The 18,720-nt window shown below is 44.8% G+C and overlaps 2 protein-coding genes across 4 annotated transcripts in view; both read left to right on the forward strand.

Moving 5' to 3' along the window:
* Positions 1 to 8,506, forward strand: part of LOC139368953 (brefeldin A-inhibited guanine nucleotide-exchange protein 2-like) — a 45,045-nt gene extending 36,539 nt beyond the window's left edge. For both annotated transcript variants that reach the window (XM_071108479.1, XM_071108478.1), the window contains exons 29-39: positions 240 to 370; positions 1,119 to 1,248; positions 2,663 to 2,798; positions 2,989 to 3,127; positions 3,443 to 3,500; positions 3,653 to 3,770; positions 4,183 to 4,322; positions 4,478 to 4,655; positions 4,813 to 4,951; positions 6,076 to 6,193; positions 7,046 to 8,506. In XM_071108479.1, coding sequence (XP_070964580.1) covers positions 240 to 370; positions 1,119 to 1,248; positions 2,663 to 2,798; positions 2,989 to 3,127; positions 3,443 to 3,500; positions 3,653 to 3,770; positions 4,183 to 4,322; positions 4,478 to 4,655; positions 4,813 to 4,951; positions 6,076 to 6,193; positions 7,046 to 7,189 — 1,431 coding nt within the window. In that variant the 3' untranslated portion in view covers positions 7,190 to 8,506. The remainder of the gene's footprint in view (positions 1 to 239; positions 371 to 1,118; positions 1,249 to 2,662; positions 2,799 to 2,988; positions 3,128 to 3,442; positions 3,501 to 3,652; positions 3,771 to 4,182; positions 4,323 to 4,477; positions 4,656 to 4,812; positions 4,952 to 6,075; positions 6,194 to 7,045) is intronic.
* Positions 8,507 to 8,849: 343 nt separating this feature from the next.
* Positions 8,850 to 18,720, forward strand: part of LOC139368955 (bcl-2-like protein 1) — a 28,179-nt gene continuing 18,308 nt past the window's right edge. Inside the window, exons 1-2 of one of the 2 annotated variants that reach the window (XM_071108480.1) lie at positions 8,850 to 9,179; positions 13,945 to 14,653. In XM_071108480.1, the coding sequence (XP_070964581.1) occupies positions 14,114 to 14,653 (540 nt within the window). In that variant the 5' untranslated portion in view covers positions 8,850 to 9,179; positions 13,945 to 14,113. Of the gene's footprint in view, positions 9,180 to 12,182; positions 12,463 to 13,944; positions 14,654 to 18,720 lie in introns of those variants that run through there. The other variant, XM_071108481.1, reaches the window with a different exon arrangement.

The following is an 18,720-nucleotide window of genomic DNA, read 5'->3' on the forward strand; positions in this document are numbered from 1 at the left end:
CCCCGCAGGCCACGGGTAGGGTCCCCCGCAGGCCACGGGTAGGGTCCCCCGCAGGCCACGGGTAGGGTCCCCCGCAGGCCACGGGTAGGGGCCCCACAGAATCCTCGAGTGCATCCCAGACATAGATTACAAACTGCCTCATTGCTCTCTAATCACACCTGCACTGTACGCCATCTGAGAATGTTGCATCACGGTGTTCCTGTTCCATTGCTCTGAGTGTCTTCCCGGTCTGTCCCCAGGCTCTGCAGGAGTACACCAGTGATGACATGAACGTGGCCCCAGGGGACCGGGTGTGGGTGAGAGGCTGGTTCCCTATCCTCTTTGAGCTGTCCTGCATCATCAACCGCTGCAAGCTGGACATAAGAACCAGGTAAAACATCTGACCACGGTTCTGTGTTCAGCTTAAGACCCACTTCCTGTCCTCGTTGTCAAAGGTAACGCACGCAGTTCCCGAATCGGAACGTGGTTTGTTTACATGGAAGGAAGCACGATCATGTCCGACTTCAGATGCAGCTTTTGCAAGTTGGCTAACACGTAAACAGATGGTTGTCTATAACTTTGCAGATTTGATTACCAAGCAAACCAGCGTGGTAACATATCCCAAGTACAGCTAGATAAAGCTAGAAGAACGATATACTTGTTGAACATGGCTATACTCGTCAGTCTGGTGTGTTTTTACATGGTCTTCACTCCCTGCTAATGGTTCCGACGTCAGTACATAGTTAGCCATCTGCTACGGGGCTTGTTGTTTGCTAGTATGCGCTCATCATTCGAACGTGACGTTTGGCTCTATATGGCTGTAACCAACTTTGCTGCTTTGAGCCCAATAGATATTAATGTATGATTATGTGCGTGTCTCTGTCACAGGGGTCTGACTGTGATGTTTGAGATGTGAGATGAGATGTATGATTATGTGCGTCTCTCTGTCACAGGGGTCTGACTGTGATGTTTGAGATGAGATGTTTGATTATGTGCGTGTCTCTGTCACAGGGGTCTGACTGTGATGTGTGAGATGAGATGTATGATTATGTGCGTCTCTCTGTCACAGGGGTCTGACTGTGATGTTTGAGATGTGAGATGAGATGAGATGTTTGATTATGCGCGTCTCTCTGTCACAGGGGTCTGACTGTGATGTTTGAGATTATGAAGAGCTACGGACACACCTTTGAGAAGCACTGGTGGCACGACCTTTTTCGCGTCGTCTTCCGCATCTTCCACAACATGAAGCTCCCTGAGCAGCAGACCGAGGTGAGTGGCTATAGTTATTGTCCTTGCGTAAGTAGTAAGTAAGCCTTGTCCAAGCCAAAAAAAAAGCTTGTGGGCCTATGGGAGTTTCTGCTGGAATTAGACTAAACAGAAATATAAACAAAGTGTTGGTCCCATGTTTCATGAGCTGATATAAAAGATTCAAGAAATGTTCCATTACGCACAAAAAGATGATTTCTCAAATGTTGTACTCCGTTTGTTTACATCCCTGTTAGAGAGCATTTCTCCTTTGCCAAGATAATCCATCCACCTGACAGGTGTGGCATGTCAAGATGCTGATTTAAACAGCGTGATAATTACACAGGTGGACCTTGTGCTGGGGACAATAAAAGGCCACTCTAAAATGTGCAGTTTTGTCACACAACACAATGCCACAGCTGTCTCAAGTTTTGAGGGAGCGTGCAATTGGCATGCTGACTGCAGGCATGTCCACCAGAGCGGTTGTCAGAGAATTTAATGTTAATTTCTCTACCATAAGCTGTTAGAATTTGTCAGTACGTCCACCTAGCCTAACAGTCAGAAAAACCGTCTCAGGGGAAGCTTGTCATTCTCACCAGAGTCTTGACCGGACTGGGCTTCAGCATCGTAACCGACTTCAGTGGGCAAATTCTCACCTTCGATGGCCACTGGCACGCTGGAGAAATGTGCTCTTCACGGATGAATCCCAGTTTCGACTGTACCGGGCAGATGACAAGTCATGTGGGCGAGCGGTTTGCTGATGTCAATAACCCCACTGGTATGGGCAGGCATAAGCGACGGACAACGAACACAATTACCTTTTTATCTATGGCAATTTGAATGCACAGAGATACTCTGATGAGATCCTGAGGCCCATTGCTGTGCCGTTCATTCGCCCGCCATCACCTCATGTTTCAGCATGATAATACACAGCCCCATGTCGAAAGGCTCTGTACACAATTCCTGGAAACTGAAAATGTCCCAGTTCTTCCATGGCCTGCATACTCACCATGTCACCCGTTGAGCACGTTTGGGATGCTCTGGATCGACGTGTACGACAGCATGTTCCAGTTCCTGCCAATATCCAGCAACTTGTCCCATTCTTCTTCAATGGCTGTGCCAACATTCCACAGGCCACAATCAACATCCTGATCAACTCTTTGTTGTTGGAGATGTGTCACGCTGCATGATGCAAATGGTGGTCACACCAAATACTGACTGGTTTTCTGATCCTGATTTTAAGTTATCTGACCAACAGAAGCATTACTGTGTTCCCAGTCGTGTGAAATCCATAGATTAGGCCTTTTTTTTTGTTTATTTCAAGTGACTGATTACCTGAGCTGTGACTGACTGCGACTCTGAAATGTTGCATTTTATATATATATACTTTTTTTTTGTTCCATCTTTTGTGTATTTTGTGTCTTGTGACTTCCTGTAGAAGCACGAGTGGATGACCACGACCTGTAACCACGCCCTGTACGCCATCTGTGACGTATTCACCCAGTTCTATGAGCCTCTCAGTGAGGTCCTGTTGGCTGACATCTTCACTCAGCTGCAGTGGTGCGTCAGACAAGGTGGGGGCCTTCCTCTCAACAGTGAGGGGGGAGGAAAAACACAGCTGACTCACACACACACACACACACACACCCCTAACTAATTAAATATCTACCGTAAAATGATGTGTGTAACATTTTACCAGAAATGTAATGTTTAGGTGATGTAATGGTGAATGACGTCAATATATTCTCTTCCCCTTTCCCGCAGATAATGAACAGTTGGCCCGGTCAGGGACTAATTGCCTGGAGAACCTGGTCATCCTGAATGGGGAGAAGTTTAGCCCAGAGGTGTGGAACGCCACCTGCTCCTGTATGCTGGACATCTTCCAGACCACCAGCCCACACGCGTGAGTTCTGCTGCTGGCCGGCCTGTCGGTCACCTTGATGTTCTCACAACTTCAGCATCCCATCACCATGAACCTAACAGTAATATATTGTGTGTTTTAAAAAAATATATAAACAGAAAACACACCGTTCGAGAATATGAAGATTGTGTGTGCGTGCATTAGCAGTGCTGTCAGATGTGGTCTAGTCATGTGCAGAACTTGTTGCAGGCCATGGTGACTCATGGACACATCATGTGGCCAGCCAGAACACAGGAAACACTCCCACAGACCACATGACTGACGATTTGCACATTTTCTGTTTGCACTTCTCAACAGCCTATTGACATGGCGACCGGCTGGTCAGGAAGAGGAGGCTGGTGATGCGAAACACATGGTGAGCAAAGAATAACATTTACGAACCATCTGAGCCTGATCAGAAAGCGATTTGACTCTTGTAAATTGATCTGGTCCTGTTTATGATCTTAAACCAACATGCAGACCGAGCCTTCTCATCTCATTGGCTGGATTTGTCCGTATTGTTTACAGGATGTAGATTTTGACACCCAGTCTCAGAACAGCTATGACAGGGCCCTGTCGGAGAAAGGAGGGCAGAGCCAGATATCCACCGCCAGCGATGACACCTGGAAAGGGAAACCCCACGCCAGTAAGCAACGGGTTACACAAATATTTGGGCTTCTCCCCTCAACTCACATTTCTCTCTCTCTCTACCTCATTATCCTTCATGTCATTTTCCACGTTTGACCTCCAGGCTCTCGTTGGTCCCTGTTTTTTCACATAAAGCATTATTAGTCGCATACCTATATTATGCAGGTGTAAGGGTTATGTTGTAAGCACCAACAGTGCAGTAATATACCTAACAATACACACAAATCCCCCAAATTTAAAAACAAAGGAATGAAGAACTATCAGAAAGAGCAATGTCATAGTCTGGAATAATGCAAGAAACGTTTTGAGCAAATAATGTTTAAAAAATATATATAATACTGCAAAGTTGTCTAGGAGCTATAAACAGGGTGACCGTGTCATCTTCCTGATGCCTCTGTGCTCTGTGTCAGGGATGTCAGACCAGAAGCTGTTTGCAGGGCTGCTCATCAAGTGTGTAGTGCAGTTGGAGCTGATCCAGACCATTGACAACATTGTCTTCTACCCGGCAACCAGCAAGAAGGAAGACGCAGACAATATGGCTGCTGCACAGGTTTTATCACACCCATGTCTGTCCTTTATAAATATAAAGTCATGATGTTTATTAACATGTAGTTAATTATAGCTTTGAATACCCTACACCCAAAACACACTAAGTTTATGTTGCTGGGGGATTGACCGGGGGGCTCTGTGCTGTGTCTGTCCAAGAGGGATGCCCTGGAGGAGGCTGCAGAGGAGGGGGTCCCTGGGCAAGGGGAGCAGGGCATGTACAGACACCTCTCCTCCCAGCACCTCTTCAAGCTGCTGGACTGCCTGCTGGAGTCGCACACCTTCGCCAGAGATTTCAACTCTAACAACGAGCAGAGGACTGCACTCTGGAGAGCAGGTATGTTCAACTGTCTCTCTCTTGGTGTGTTAAGAGAATCTATCAGATGAGCTAATCGGCCAGGCTGTCATATAAATGTTTTTTGATATAGGATGCTCTTGTCTGACCCGCTCTGTCTGTCTGCCCCGTTCTGTCTGTCTGCCCCGCTCTGTCTCAGGATTTAAGGGGAAGTCGAAGCCCAATCTGCTGAAGCAGGAGACTAGTAGTCTGGCCTGTAGCCTGCGTATTCTGTTCCGCATGTACTGTGACTGGCAGCTCCAGGACTCCTGGCCTGACATCCAAACGCGGTTGCTGCTGTGAGTGTCTGAGGGAAGGAAAGATGGGGGGGGGGGGTCATGGTGCTGTGAGTGTCTGAGGGAAGGAAAGATGGGGGAGGGGGGGTCATGCTGCTGTGAGTGTCTGAGGGAAGGAAAGATGGGGGGGGTCACGCTGCTGTGAGTGTCTGAGGGAAGGAAAGATGGGGGGGGGGGGGGGGGGGGGTCATGGTGCTGTGAGTGTCTGAGGGAAGGAAATATGGGGGAGGGGGGGTCATGCTGCTGTGAGTGTCTGAGGGAAGGAAAGATGGGGAGGGGGGTCATGGTGCTGTGAGTGTCTGAGGGAAGGAAAGATGGGGAAGGGGGGGGTCATGCTGCTGTGAGTGTCTGAGGGAAGGAAAGATGGGGGAGGGGGGGTCATGGTGCTGTGAGTGTCTGAGGGAAGGAAAGATGGGGGAGGGGGGGGTCACGCTGCTGTGAGTGTCTGAGGGAAGGAAAGATGGGGAGGGGGGTCATGGTGCTGTGAGTGTCTGAGGGAAGGAAAGATTGGGGGGCAGGGGGGGGTCATGCTGCTGTGAGTGTCTGAGGGAAGGAAAGATGGGGGAGGGGGGGTCATGCTGCTGTGAGTGTCTGAGGGAAGGAAAGATGGGGGAGGGGGGGGTCATGTTGCTGTGAGTGTCTGAGGGAAGGAAAGATGGGGAGGGGGGTCATGGTGCTGTGAGTGTCTGAGGGAAGGAAAGATTGGGGGGCAGGGGGGGGTCATGCTGCTGTGAGTGTCTGAGGGAAGGAAAGATGGGGGAGGGGGGGTCATGGTGTGATAAAACCTTGACAATTGTAAATGTGACTTTGGGTCCTTTTTTAAAGCACTATATAAACACCATGTATTATTATAATTAAAGATATAAAAGCATATGTTCACACCAATGATGTCGAGGCAGCAACCTGAGGGAAACCCCAATGTGTTAAATCCTCAGTAAAAATGGTATTGTGTGTATTGTGTGACCTGAACAAATGAAATGTAAATTTGATTCCAACATGTCATCCTTAGTCCTTTGGCTGCCTCCCTGCTTGGTCCAGCTGTAACAGGTTCTTCAGCATTGGTTTGTCTGGATGTTTCACTCCCGGCAGTGCAATGTGTGGTAATGTTGGTCCGGTCCTGTCCTCAGGGTGTGCAGCGAGGCTCTGTCCTACTTCATCAGCTTGACCTCAGAGAGTCACAGAGAGGCCTGGACCAGCCTGCTGCTAGTACTGCTCAGCAGGACCCTGCGACTGACCGACGATAAGGTTACACACACCTACATCCACATGGACTGAAATATTTGCGTGTTACACACACACACACACACACACACACACACACACACACTGACAACTGGGTTTGGCTTGCAGTGAGAAGTGCCACACAAGTGATCTGTTTTTTTTGGAAGACTGTTTATGTGAACACGCGTCTGCCAACACCATTTCAACTCTATATACCTTGCCTGAGTAGGCAGTAGGAAAAGACGGTCTATTTCCCCTTGACGTATCTAATAGGTCAAATGGTTTGAATAACGAGCCGTAGGACAGCCTCTCACTGGCCTCCTTTCCCCTCAGACAATGAATTTGAATTCTGTAGAGGAAGGGACACTGATTATCTAACAGCTTGTCTTTGTAATGACCTTGGTATGTAAAAGAGGTCATTAGCTGTGTGCAGGCAGACCAGGGGCCTTTGGCTACCTCTGCTACATCAAGGATCTCTGAATTGGACTTGATTCAGTGCAGATTTCCCCTTCTAGAGCTTACAGTCCGTTATCCTTAGCCTGGTTCAGTCTCATTGAGAATGGGTAACTAAAGGAAGGACACTGTTAGCTTAGGTACCAACAAGTTTCTTGGCACATACCAATCAGATAAACAGGAAGTGTGCAGCCTTGTGGGTTATTTTGACTTTGACTAAGAAATGTTTCCTCTTCCCAAATCCCACCTTCAGGTGTACACGGTGGCTTCTAAACAAACAACATTGATATTTAACTTTGGCCATACTTCAAACAATCCACTCTTTGGCATCACACTCCACTCACCCTAAGCATATTTCAGTTTGTGTGTGCGTCTCTCTGTTTGATGCTAAATAGTCTGTTCTTTGTCCCTTTCCGTCCTCAGTTCAAGCTTCATGCCTCCTGTTACTACCCTCAACTGTGTGAGATGATGCAGTTTGACCTGATACCAGAGCTCCGTGCCGTCCTGCGACGCTTCTTCCTCCGCATCGGCTCAGTCTTCCACATCGCTGCTCCTGAGATGGGCTAGGCCAACCCGCCCTAGGAGGGTCTGGAGATGGAATGGTCTGTGTGTGTGGGGGGGGGGGGGGGGGGGCACTGGTGGATGGTGGGATGCATGAAGAGCCCTCCTATCGGGAGTAAGGCAGTGCGAAGGGATGGGAGGATGTAGATCGACGCAAAGATTCTGTTACCCTGAGGGAAAGATGCTTTGATGCTCAGTTCCTGTTTATCTTCTGCAAAGGAAAGGCTTCAAGAGTTGGTAATAAGGTCTGGTGCCCCTTAAGACGGACTCTGCTGGGTAAAAAGCTCTGTGAAAGAACAGAGCTATCTGACTGTTTCTCAACACTGACGTTAATGTCAAATGTATGGAAAAATGAACTACAACAATTAATTGATGTGGTTTTATATATATATCCTCTACCTGATTTTTTTTTGTTTGTCCTATTTGTTGATTTAAGACTGAACGAACACGCATATCCAAATGCTAACGCAAATGAAGAATACCGTTAGTGAATATGCTGAAAAACACCTCCAGTGTTGTCGTAGCACACCTGTATTCAGCATCCTACCCTAGGATTACCATGAGTGGGAATGGCTTGCTCCCTAATGGATGAGCAAGTATGGTCGGTTGTTCCCCTGCCACCATTCCCCATTGATCCTATCATGTGAATCACTATAGCCTGTTATGAGTCCTAATTTTACTTGTATTTATTTATTTTTATACTTATTTTAAAGCAACATTTACATGCCAGTTTACTTGTTGAAAGGCTACTGCACATTCTCTATGTTCTGAGAGCAAAATGGAATGACTAGCTATTTTCTAGAATGAATCTGGTGTCACGTAAAAAAAAGGAAGTCTACAATGCAACACCCATGGTATTACATAGCAAGGATGAGATGTTCTTCTCCTGTCAGACAGTTCTATGTTACACCTAATGGAGCCTGCAACAGACCCCTCGTGTATTGACTGTCCAGAACTTTCCCAGAGTGGAATGCCTGTCAGTATTGTCAGTGAAATACCAGACAGGGGTAAGAATGAAGAGAAACGTTACTCCTAAATATGTCAGGGTATAGCTACCATCTTCATCATTTGTAGTTTAATCCTGTCTGCATTTTCTTTTTTTAATAAGGATGTATATAATTATTTGAAGTGCATTTAAATATTTTTGAGAAGCATTCCTCTACCTTACAACTATGGATGTCTACTTTCCCCTTAAGGGGAACTATACAGTATATGGAGAAATAGTGTAAAGTTTTCATGTAAAATAGAAAATTAAGCGCTATACATATTGTGATGTAATCTCCCAAGCATTTGATGAAGTAATCAATAAACCTTGAATTCAGATCTATAGAGGAACTGCTTTTGTTGGTTCACTGGAAAGTTAAATACTGTCATCGCTGTAATGGTAGCAGCTACTGGTGTGGCCTTTTGACAAATGCGATTCTAAAGTTGACCACAGCGTGGCGCTGTGAACCTCAAACGTTAGAACGGGAGTCCTTTGTTGGGGGGGTAACAAAGGTTACCATGGAGATGTGAAACATCCCTTTGTTTTGGGTTGTACAGACTGAGATAGATATATAAATATTTTTACGTTCTGGTAAAGCTGTACTGTGTTTAATTTAATTCCCGAAGAAAACCGACAACGTTTATCAAGAAAGTCATCTGAATATATATATATATATATATTGCGACCTAAAATGAGGTCCAAGAAGATGGGATTGACCCTCTTGTTAGGCTGCTAAATTAATTTTAATGTAGTTGGCTAATAATGTCGCTAACATTGCAGGCGTGTAGATGTACACACATCTAGTTGGATGAAGAAAGCGCCATTCAATGTCAGTGGGCGGAACAGCTAGCTAGTAATGGCAATTTCTTATTTTTTTATGGCTAAATTGAGCCAGATTAGCTAGCTATCCCAGTCAGCGCTCCTCCTTTTTTGCTCCAGCAGAAACGCCGAATTATGATCCTGTCTGCTGATGTTTGGATTTCGTTGTGGACTTTGTGCCAACCATTTCAAGTAAGTGTTTTCATATTGTTTTAACGTAGTTTAATCAGGTTTAATGTTCAGTTTCTACGAGCTGTATGACAACGTTAGCTAAAGAAGCACATCCACCGATTTTTACCAAATCGGAATGGGAAAGATGTTAGCTTGCAAACTATTTAGAGGAAAGAAATGTTAAATTTAAGCGAGCCAAACAAACTAGCTACACTCCCTGTCCTAGGTTTTATGCGAAGAAAATGAATTGAGACTAGTTTCAGTAGCCAAATAACAAACCCAGGATAATTGACCAAGATTATAACTACTTGGGGGAATGATTTAGTTACATTTTCAATAAGCCAATTTAACAAACTACTGTACCTTTTTTTATGTTGAAATTGTAATGTGTTACTTTAGCAAGTGACGACTGCGCAAAACTGAGTTGATATCCATCGAGCCATATTCCGGTGGATTTTCGGGTGCGTTTACACTGACAGCTCAATTCTGATCTTTTCTTTTTACTAACCAGATCAGCTCCGAAAAATAACTATGATTGATTGGTGATTAAGACCAAATAGCGGAAGAAATATACATTGGGTAATTTGTGTAAAAGTAGCCTTATATTGCATTCACGTCATCTCAAACTCGGGACCTCTGAGTTAAAATTTAAGTAAGTAATTTGCATAGATGTCGAGCTTCCTATTGGTTGGTTCTGGTACCTCCCAAGTGGGAAAATCGGGGCATGACTCTTCTGCCCATGTTAGAAAGTTGGAAATGTAGTAAACTAAGTATTAAATAAATATATATTTTAGATTCTAAAAAGTAGCCACGCTTTGCCTTGATGACAGCTTTGCACACTCTTGGCATTCTCTCAACCAGCTTCATGAGGGAGTCACCTGGAATGCATTTCAATTAACAGGTGTGTGTTAACTTGTTTCCTTCTTAATGCATTTGAGCCAATCCGTTGTTTTGACAAGGTAGGGTTGGTATACAGAAGATAGCCCTATTTGGTAAAATACCAGTCCAAATTATGGCAAGAACAGCTCAAATAAGTGTAACGGATGTGAAACGGCTAGCTTAGTTAGTGTGGGCGCTAAATAGCGTTTCAATCAGTGACGCCACTTGCTCTGAGACCTTGAAGTAGTAGTTCCCCTTGCTCTGCAAGGGCCGCGGCTTTTGTGGAGCGATGGGTAACGACGCTTGTCAGTTGTTGATGTGTGCAGAAGGTCTCTAGTTCGCGCCCGGGTATGGGCGAGGGGACGGTCTAAAATTATATAAGCAAAGAGAAACAACAGTCCATCATTACTTTAAGACTTGAAGGTCAGTCAATCCGGAACATTAAGAACTTGGAAAGTTTCTTCAAGTGCAGTCTCAAAAACCATCGAGCGCTATGATGAAACTGGCTCTCATGAGGACCGCCACAGGAAAGGAAGACCCATAGTACCTCTGCTGCAGAGGATAAGTTTATTAGAGTTACCAGCCTCAGAAATTGCAGCCCAAATAAATGCTTCACAGATTTCTAGTAACAGACACATCTCAACATCAACTGTTCAGATGAGACTGTTTGACTCAAGCTTTCATGGTCGATTTGCTGTAAAGAAACCACTAATAAAGGACACCAATAAGAAGACATGCTTGTGTAACAGTATAACTTTAGTATAACTTAAGACCGTCCCCTCGCCCATACCCGGGCGCGAACCAGGGACCCTCTGCACACATCAACAACTGACACCCACGAAGCATCGTTACCCATCGATCCACAAAAGCCGCGGCCCTTGCAGAGCAAGGGGAACTACTACTTCAAGGTCTCAGAGCAAGTGACGTCACCGATTTGAAACGCTATTTAGCGCGCACCACCGCTAACTAAGCTAGCTGTTTCAAGAAACATGAACAATGGATATTAGACTGCTGGAAATCTGTTCTTTGGTCTGAGGATCCAAATTTGAGATTTTTGGTTCCAACCACCATGTCTTTGTGAGACGCAAAGTAGGTGAACTTTGCATGTGTAGGTCCCACAGTTACGCATGGAGGTGTGGGGGTGCTTTGTTGGTGACACTGTCAGTGATTTATTTCGAATTCCAGGCACACTTACTCAGCATGGCTACCACAGAATTCTGCAGGGATATACCATCCCATCAGGTTTGGGCTTAGTGGGACTATCATTTGTTTTTCAACTGGACAATGACCCAACACACCTCCAGGCTGTGTAAGGGCTATTTGACCAAGAAGGAGAGTGATGGAGTGCTGCATCAGATGACCTGGCCTCCACAATCACTCAACCTCAACCCAATTGAGATGGTTTGGGATGAGTTGGACCGCAGCGTGAAGGAAAAGATCCCGAGTGGCGCAGCGGTCTAAGGCACACTGGTTCGATTCCAGGCTGTATCACAACCGGACGTGATTGGTAGACCCATAGCACTGCGCACAATTGGCCCAGCGTCGTCTGGGTTTTGTCGGTGTGCCAAGAGTGTGCAAAGCTGTTTTCAAGACACAGGGTGGCTACTTGGAATATAAAATTATTTTTTACACTTTTTTGGGGTTTACATGATTCCATATGTGTTGTTTTGATGTCTTCACTATTATTCTACAATGTAGAAAATATAATGAAAAAACCCCTGAATGAGTAGGTGTGTTCAAACTTTTGATTGGTACTGTTGTTGTGTGAGGAATGTGAGACAATATCCACAGGAAAGTATCATTACATTAACTTTTCAAAGCTATGTTAGTGATTTCCGATTTTAATCACCTGAAGCATGCACACACGATAAATGCATGCACGAGACGCATGTTTTCATGGTTCTGCGCATGCTTCAGATGATAGAAATACGAACGAGCTACTAGCGCCTTGAGAAGTTGTCGTTATACTTTCCTGTGGATATATTGTCCCACATTCAAATCGGGGTAACTCGTTGTGGAAAGTATCAGAATAGACCAATTTCCGAGTTGCCTGCAACGCCGCATACCCAATACACGCGCCTCACGTAGCAGAGACGGTAAGAGGAGACACGCGCATCACGTAGCAGTAGCCGGAAGAGGAAGCGCGACACACTACTTCCTAATTTTTTTCTGGTTACATTAGTCAGTCAAAGAACTAAGCAAACCAGACCGAGCTGCATTGTTTATTGGAGAACCTCCCCGTTAAGCAGACCGGAACGGAGCATTTTATTTCCAATGGTAAACGGCTTGAGTGAACTATCTTTATTTTTCCACTATCTTTGGCAATAGTACATTTCACTTCTCTCCTCGGATTTTGACAGCAGGACTGATACGTTTTCAGAAAATAGGATTAAAGCCACTCGCTAAGAGTGTTGCCGTTGACTAGGTAAGAACATGTCAATTGTAGACAATTATGATTGTTTTTACGTGACAATATAATTATATTAGTTTATTGTTATGTTAAATATGTAGTTAGCTGGCTTGTTTATCAATACATTGCTATGCAATTCCATGGTAATACATTTATGCTGAGTCTCCGTACAACTTGTTTCCACAACTCTATATACTCAAAGATAACAATATCCACTGACATTTTTTTACAAAAACGAATTTATTTGGTTTAAACAGTGCAGATGCATTTTGGTAACAGAATGACGATGTATGCTGCATAGTTGTGGTGTAACTTTGCAATCATTGTTTTTGGGGGGTTTGGCATACATTTTAATGTGAAATTCTTAGACTCCGCATTATTCTGTAACTGTAGAATTGCCTAAACGAAAAATGGCCACTTTGAAACATCACTAAAACGAATTATTGTAGCTATGTGTTTTGATCAAGTTGGGAGCTGTATTTAAATCAGTCAATCTTTCAGTATTATTTGCCTTCACAATGATATGGACGGGCTAGATTGTTCCATGGAATTCCGTGTAGCCCTAGTGGCTAGCGACACGTGCTGGTTAGCTGTGGCTACTGTAAACATATGCTTTATTCTGCAAAGGCAACAAAGTAGCTCCCCACTTTCTAATGCCATTTTCGATGTCATCATTTTGGGGATTGTTCCCACTTGTCAAGTCGCGAGTCACAGGTAACTCTTTATACCATAAGAGTCTTAAATGTCACTATAAGGAAAGGTCCGGTTCGGTGAAGATCTAGAATATATGCGCGTCGTTTCTCCCACGTGGGGTTCTTGTGAAGTTGTTAGAACAACAGGGGTCCCCTCCTGTCCACACTGACGCGCAAGCACAAAGGGATTTAAGGCATCACTTGTGTTTTGTGAAGAAATATCATTTTATTCTTCATTTTGGGGGTTACTTGTGAAAATGACAAATATAATACATTGTTAATATTTCTGATTTACGTGTTAAGTAACATTAGGTCAACAATTATCATGTGTTCATAGTGTGTATGTATGTATGTATGTATGTATGTGTATATATATATATATATATATATATATATATATATATATATATATATATATACACACACACACACATACATACATACATACATACATACTGGCAATTATAAATGCAAATGTGTTCTGAGTCAACCTAACTGGTAAATAAATGCTGATCATATATTTAACCTCTGTCACAAACAACCTGCTGTTTTAGTCTGTTGGTTGTCAGAGCACCTTGCCCTGTCATGACTGTTCTGAAGCCACAGGCCAAAGGAAGGTTGTTTGTGGGGGCAGGCAGGTAACGACAACCATTGCCATCTGTTTAATCTCCAATTAAAGCGATGCACTTTGACCCCACCTGTCGATCTAATTTTGCCCACTATAGTTCCCCTCCTCCCCCAACCCACCGATGCTTATTGTGATGAATTATGCTCATTTAAGATCTTTGTTGTTCTCTTACCACAGGGCCTGAGCCACTGCACCAGCCTTGTTTTTGTTGTCTTCAAGACGTCTATTTTCTGCATACCCAGAATGACACAGATTGGATTAAACACAGAGGACTGATCCAAAGAGGTGTGTCGCGAGCAGGTAAAACCGAGAGCCTGGGGCAAAGAAGAAAGACGAGACGAGGAATATGACTTACAACAACAGAGAACTGGTGGTATACTATATCACCTATAAACTATCAGAGAGGGACTACCCCTTCAACCACATGGAGCTCACAGAAGCCCAGAATCGGACTGAGGGGGGACAGGTGGAAGGGGGTGCGGCAGTCATGACATACGTCAACGGGACGAGTCCCGGTACTCCTCCACCACGGCAGTCGCCCCCCTCCTCCCCTCGGCGGACAGCGGGCCTGGACGCAGTGAAAGAGGCATTGCGGGACTCTGCCAACGAGTTTGAGCTGCGTTATGCCAGAGCTTTCAGTGACCTGTCCTCTCAGCTACACATCACGCCGTCCACAGCCTATCAGAGCTTTGAGAACGTGATGGACGAGGTGTTCCGGGACGGTGTCAACTGGGGACGGGTGGTGGGCCTGTTTGCTTTCGGAGGGGCCCTCTGTGTAGAATGTGTGGATAAGGAGATGAACCCCTTGGTGGGAAGGATCACAGACTGGATGACTGTCTATCTGGACAACCACATCCAGCCCTGGATCCAGAGCCAAGGAGGATGGGTGAGTCACGAGTGAAAAATGTGTGCATGGGGGTAGGGAAGGGTCATGGGTCATTTAGCTCAATGTGGGTTGTTGTATGAAGCATCAGTTCTAGAGGTCGTTGGTACCTGGATAGTTTAGACTGTTTAACTGTTGATTCTGCACATTAGCACCCGTTGTGTGTCGCGTCAGTTTGACTGATCTGTGTACTGTATTTCACGCCTGACCTCTGGTCTCAGGCTGATTTGTCAGCTCTTCGACCTGAGACTGTTCTGTTTTAAAGTGACTGATCTCTCTCGAGACGTGGTGCGGTTGGCTCCAGATCAGCCAAGGAGAAAGACGGGCGATAAGACGGCGTGAGATGGTTGCCTCTGGTCAGTTGGGCATTGATCAGCCTTATTGAGTTTTCAGCTGACTCGAAGTGAGCTCCTCCGTTGGCTGGGATCGTAGTCTTCAAGGGGGAATGAAGTATAGGGTTGAGCTTTATAGATCAACCTTTGTTTTCCCCTGGTTGCTTTCCACGTCTTCCTGTGTTCTCTTAGGTCAGCTGAGTTGTTGTCCTGTTCCTGGTAGGTGGGTGTGTTCTGGGATGTGAGAAGGACACTGTTAAGGTCAGCTCTTCCTTTGTGTGGGCTGACACACGATGGGGTGTGGATTGGAATGGGGAGGGGATGTTGAAACAGTCTCGAAAGGGATGGGTCCTATAGAAACTGGCATCTCGTTGGGTACGTTGTGTGTGTGTGTGTGGAGGGGCCATCCGATTGGGTTGTCTCTCTGCTGTTGCAGAGCTGAAATTGATTTTTAATTTTAAGAGTTGAAACAGGCAGGTGACTTGGTTAGTGACAGCTCATATGCCGCCACCCACCACACCCAGAAACACCAGACTCAACGCCTTGAACCACTGGACGCTTTTAACGGGAACAGTAACTCATCACGTACAGGACCTCTGTGTAAACAGTCTGTCTGTTATTCTGATGAGACACATGCCCAACCACCTGAGCACCTTAGCAAATTTGAATGTTGTTTCTGTCATCGGATGTTGACTGTTGTTTCTGTCATCGGATGTTGACTGTTGTTTCTGTCATCGGATGTTGACTGTTGTTTCTGTCATCGGATGTTGACTGTTGTTTCTGTCATCGGATGTTGACTGTTGTTTCTGTCATCGGATGTTGACTGTTGTTTCTGTCATCGGATGTTGACTGTTGTTTCTGTCATCGGATGTTGACTGTTGCTCTGAGTGGAAGACGTGAATGGCCTAAATATTGAATGGAATTGTGTGTTCAATCAAGCAGATTCAGTCAAGTAGTTTGGTTTCTGTTCTCCTTGTGGTATTGGAATTGGGTCTCCAGACAAATGTTGTGTCCTCCCTGTGTGTGCTATGTCAATACACACACATCCTATCTAACGTTACCGGTTCAATGTTTGGCGTTCTAGCCATGCCATACTATTGGATCATGTGTATGCCTCAGACCGAGCACACACACACACACACACACACACACACACACACACACACACACACACACCATAACACAGATAAACAGTATATTGATGTATCTTATCATTCCATACTCTACACAAGAATGCACATAACACTTTTGCTCAGATTTGAATTTGTCTGATGTGGTTTCTATGTGTAATGAAGAGAACAAACACACATCCCTCAGTGAGCACCAGGGGTGTAAAGTACTTCAGTAGTTTTTGGGGTATCTGTACTTTACTGTTTATATTTTTGACAACTTTTACTTCACTACATTCCTGAATAAAATATTGTATTTTTTTACTCCATACATTTTCCCTGACCCCCAAAAGTATTTGTTACATTTTGAATGCTTAGCAGGACAGGAAATGGTCCAATTTACACACTTATCAAGAAAACATCCCTGGTCATTCCTACTGCCTTTAATCTGGCAGACTCACTAAACAACTGCTTCGTTTGTAAATGATGTTTGAGTGTGCCCCTGGAAATCTGTAAATGGAAGGGGAAATGGTGCCTTCTAGTTTGCCTAATATGAGGAATGTGAAATTATTTATACTTTTACTTTTGATACTTAAGTATATTTAAAACCAAATACTTTTACTGAAGTAGTATTTCACTGGGTGTCTTTCACTTTTATCTGAGTAATTTTATAATAAGCAATCTTTCCTTTTACTAAGGTATGACTTTTGGGCACTTTTTTTCACGACTGGTGAGGACCTGGGACATCCCCACACCACAGGCGAACCTATTAAAATGTACCCTATATTTCCCAGAAAGAAATGCCCTCTTGTTTCCCCATTTCGCTCATGTTTCATTACAAACCTAACCAACACACTTCTTTCTCTGTCCTGTTTTCCCCCTGAAACACGTAGGGTATGCTCTGTCTCTGTCCTGTTTTCCTCCTGAAACACGTAGGGTATGCTCTGTCCTGTTTTCCTCCTGAAACACGTAGGGTATGCTCTGTCTCTGTCCTGTTTTCCCCCTGAAACACGTAGGGTATGCTCTGTCCTGTTTTCCCCCTGAAACACGTAGGGTATGCTCTGTCCTGTTTTCCCCCTGAAACACGTAGGGTATGCTCTGTCCTGTTTTCCCCCTGAAACACATAGGGTATGCTCTTTCTCTAAAACACACAGATCTGTTGGCAGCTGTACGATGAATAGAGTAGGTGTGGCCTATTACCTGGTTTTATTGTGGCGTTAGAAAGAGAACCAACCAGCTGCGTAGGGGAGGCCACACCCTGTTACAGCACAGGATGACTTACTGCTGTCCTACCTAACAAACATGTTCATTCAGTTCTCCCTGACCGCTCTTCATCCCATAGCTGCTACATAACATATTCGCTCCTGATTTGTGTTAGAGAAATGACCTGAGAAGAACGACTGAAAGAGGTTGAAAGTTGATAGCAGATTGAGTTATGAAGACTGAGTGACAGGTGGAATCCCCCTTGAGTCAACGGTTGGTCTTTGTCTGACCTCAGTGGTGAAGGAGGTTAAAGTGAATGGCGGGAACAGCGCATTTTAAGGAATGATAGGTGGAATCCCCCTTCTCTCTGACCTCAGTGGTGAAGGAGGTTGGAAAGTAAACAGAGTGCCAAAGAGCATCATTTCGAAACAAATTGTGTGAGAGAATGTAGTCTACTGTAACAGTATGGTGGAGGGAGAGAATGTAGTCTACTGTTACACTGTAACAGTATGGTGGAGGGAGAGAATGTAGTCTACTGATACACTGTAACAGTATGGTGGAGGGAGAGAATGTAGTCTACTGATACACTGTAACAGTATGGTGGAGGGAGAGAATGTAGTCTACTGATACAGTATGGTGGAGGGAGAGAATGTAGTCTACTGATACACTGTAACAGTATGGTGGAGGGAGAGAATGTAGTCTACTGATACACTGTAACAGTATGGTGGAGGGAGATAATGTAGTCTACTGATACACTATAACAGTATGGTGGAGGGAGAGAATGTAGTCTACTGATACAGTATGGTGGAGGGAGATAATGTAGTCTACTGATACACTAACAGTATGGTGGAGGGAGAGAATGTAGTCTACTGTTACAGTATGGTGGAGGGAGAGAATGTAGTCTACTGATACACTGTAACAGTATGGTGGAGGGAGAGAATGTAGTCTACTGATACACTGTAACAGTATGGTGGAGGGAGAGAATGTAGTCTACTGATACACTGTAACAGTATGGTGGAGGGAGAGAATGTAGTCTACTGATACAGTATGGTGGAGGGAGATAATGTAGTCTACTGATACACTGTAACAGTATGGTGGAGGGAGAGAATGTAGTCTACTGATACACTGTAACAGTATGGTGGAGGGAGAGAATGTAGTCTACTGATACAGTATGGTGGAGGGAGAGAATGTAGTCTACTGATACACTGTAACAGTATGGTGGAGGGAGAGAATGTAGTCTACTGATACAGTATGGTGGAGGGAGAGAATGTAGTCTACTGATACACTATAACAGTATGGTGGAGGGAGAGAATGTAGTCTACTGATACACTGTAACAGTATGGTGGAGGGAGGGCAAAGAGGGAGGAGAATGCCTGAGGGGGTTTGAGTTAGTACCAATTATGGGTGAATAATATCTGGACATGCG

The sequence above is a fragment of the Oncorhynchus clarkii genome, chromosome 16 (genome assembly GCF_045791955.1).
Source record: "Oncorhynchus clarkii lewisi isolate Uvic-CL-2024 chromosome 16, UVic_Ocla_1.0, whole genome shotgun sequence".
NCBI classification, from domain to species: domain Eukaryota; kingdom Metazoa; phylum Chordata; class Actinopteri; order Salmoniformes; family Salmonidae; genus Oncorhynchus; species Oncorhynchus clarkii.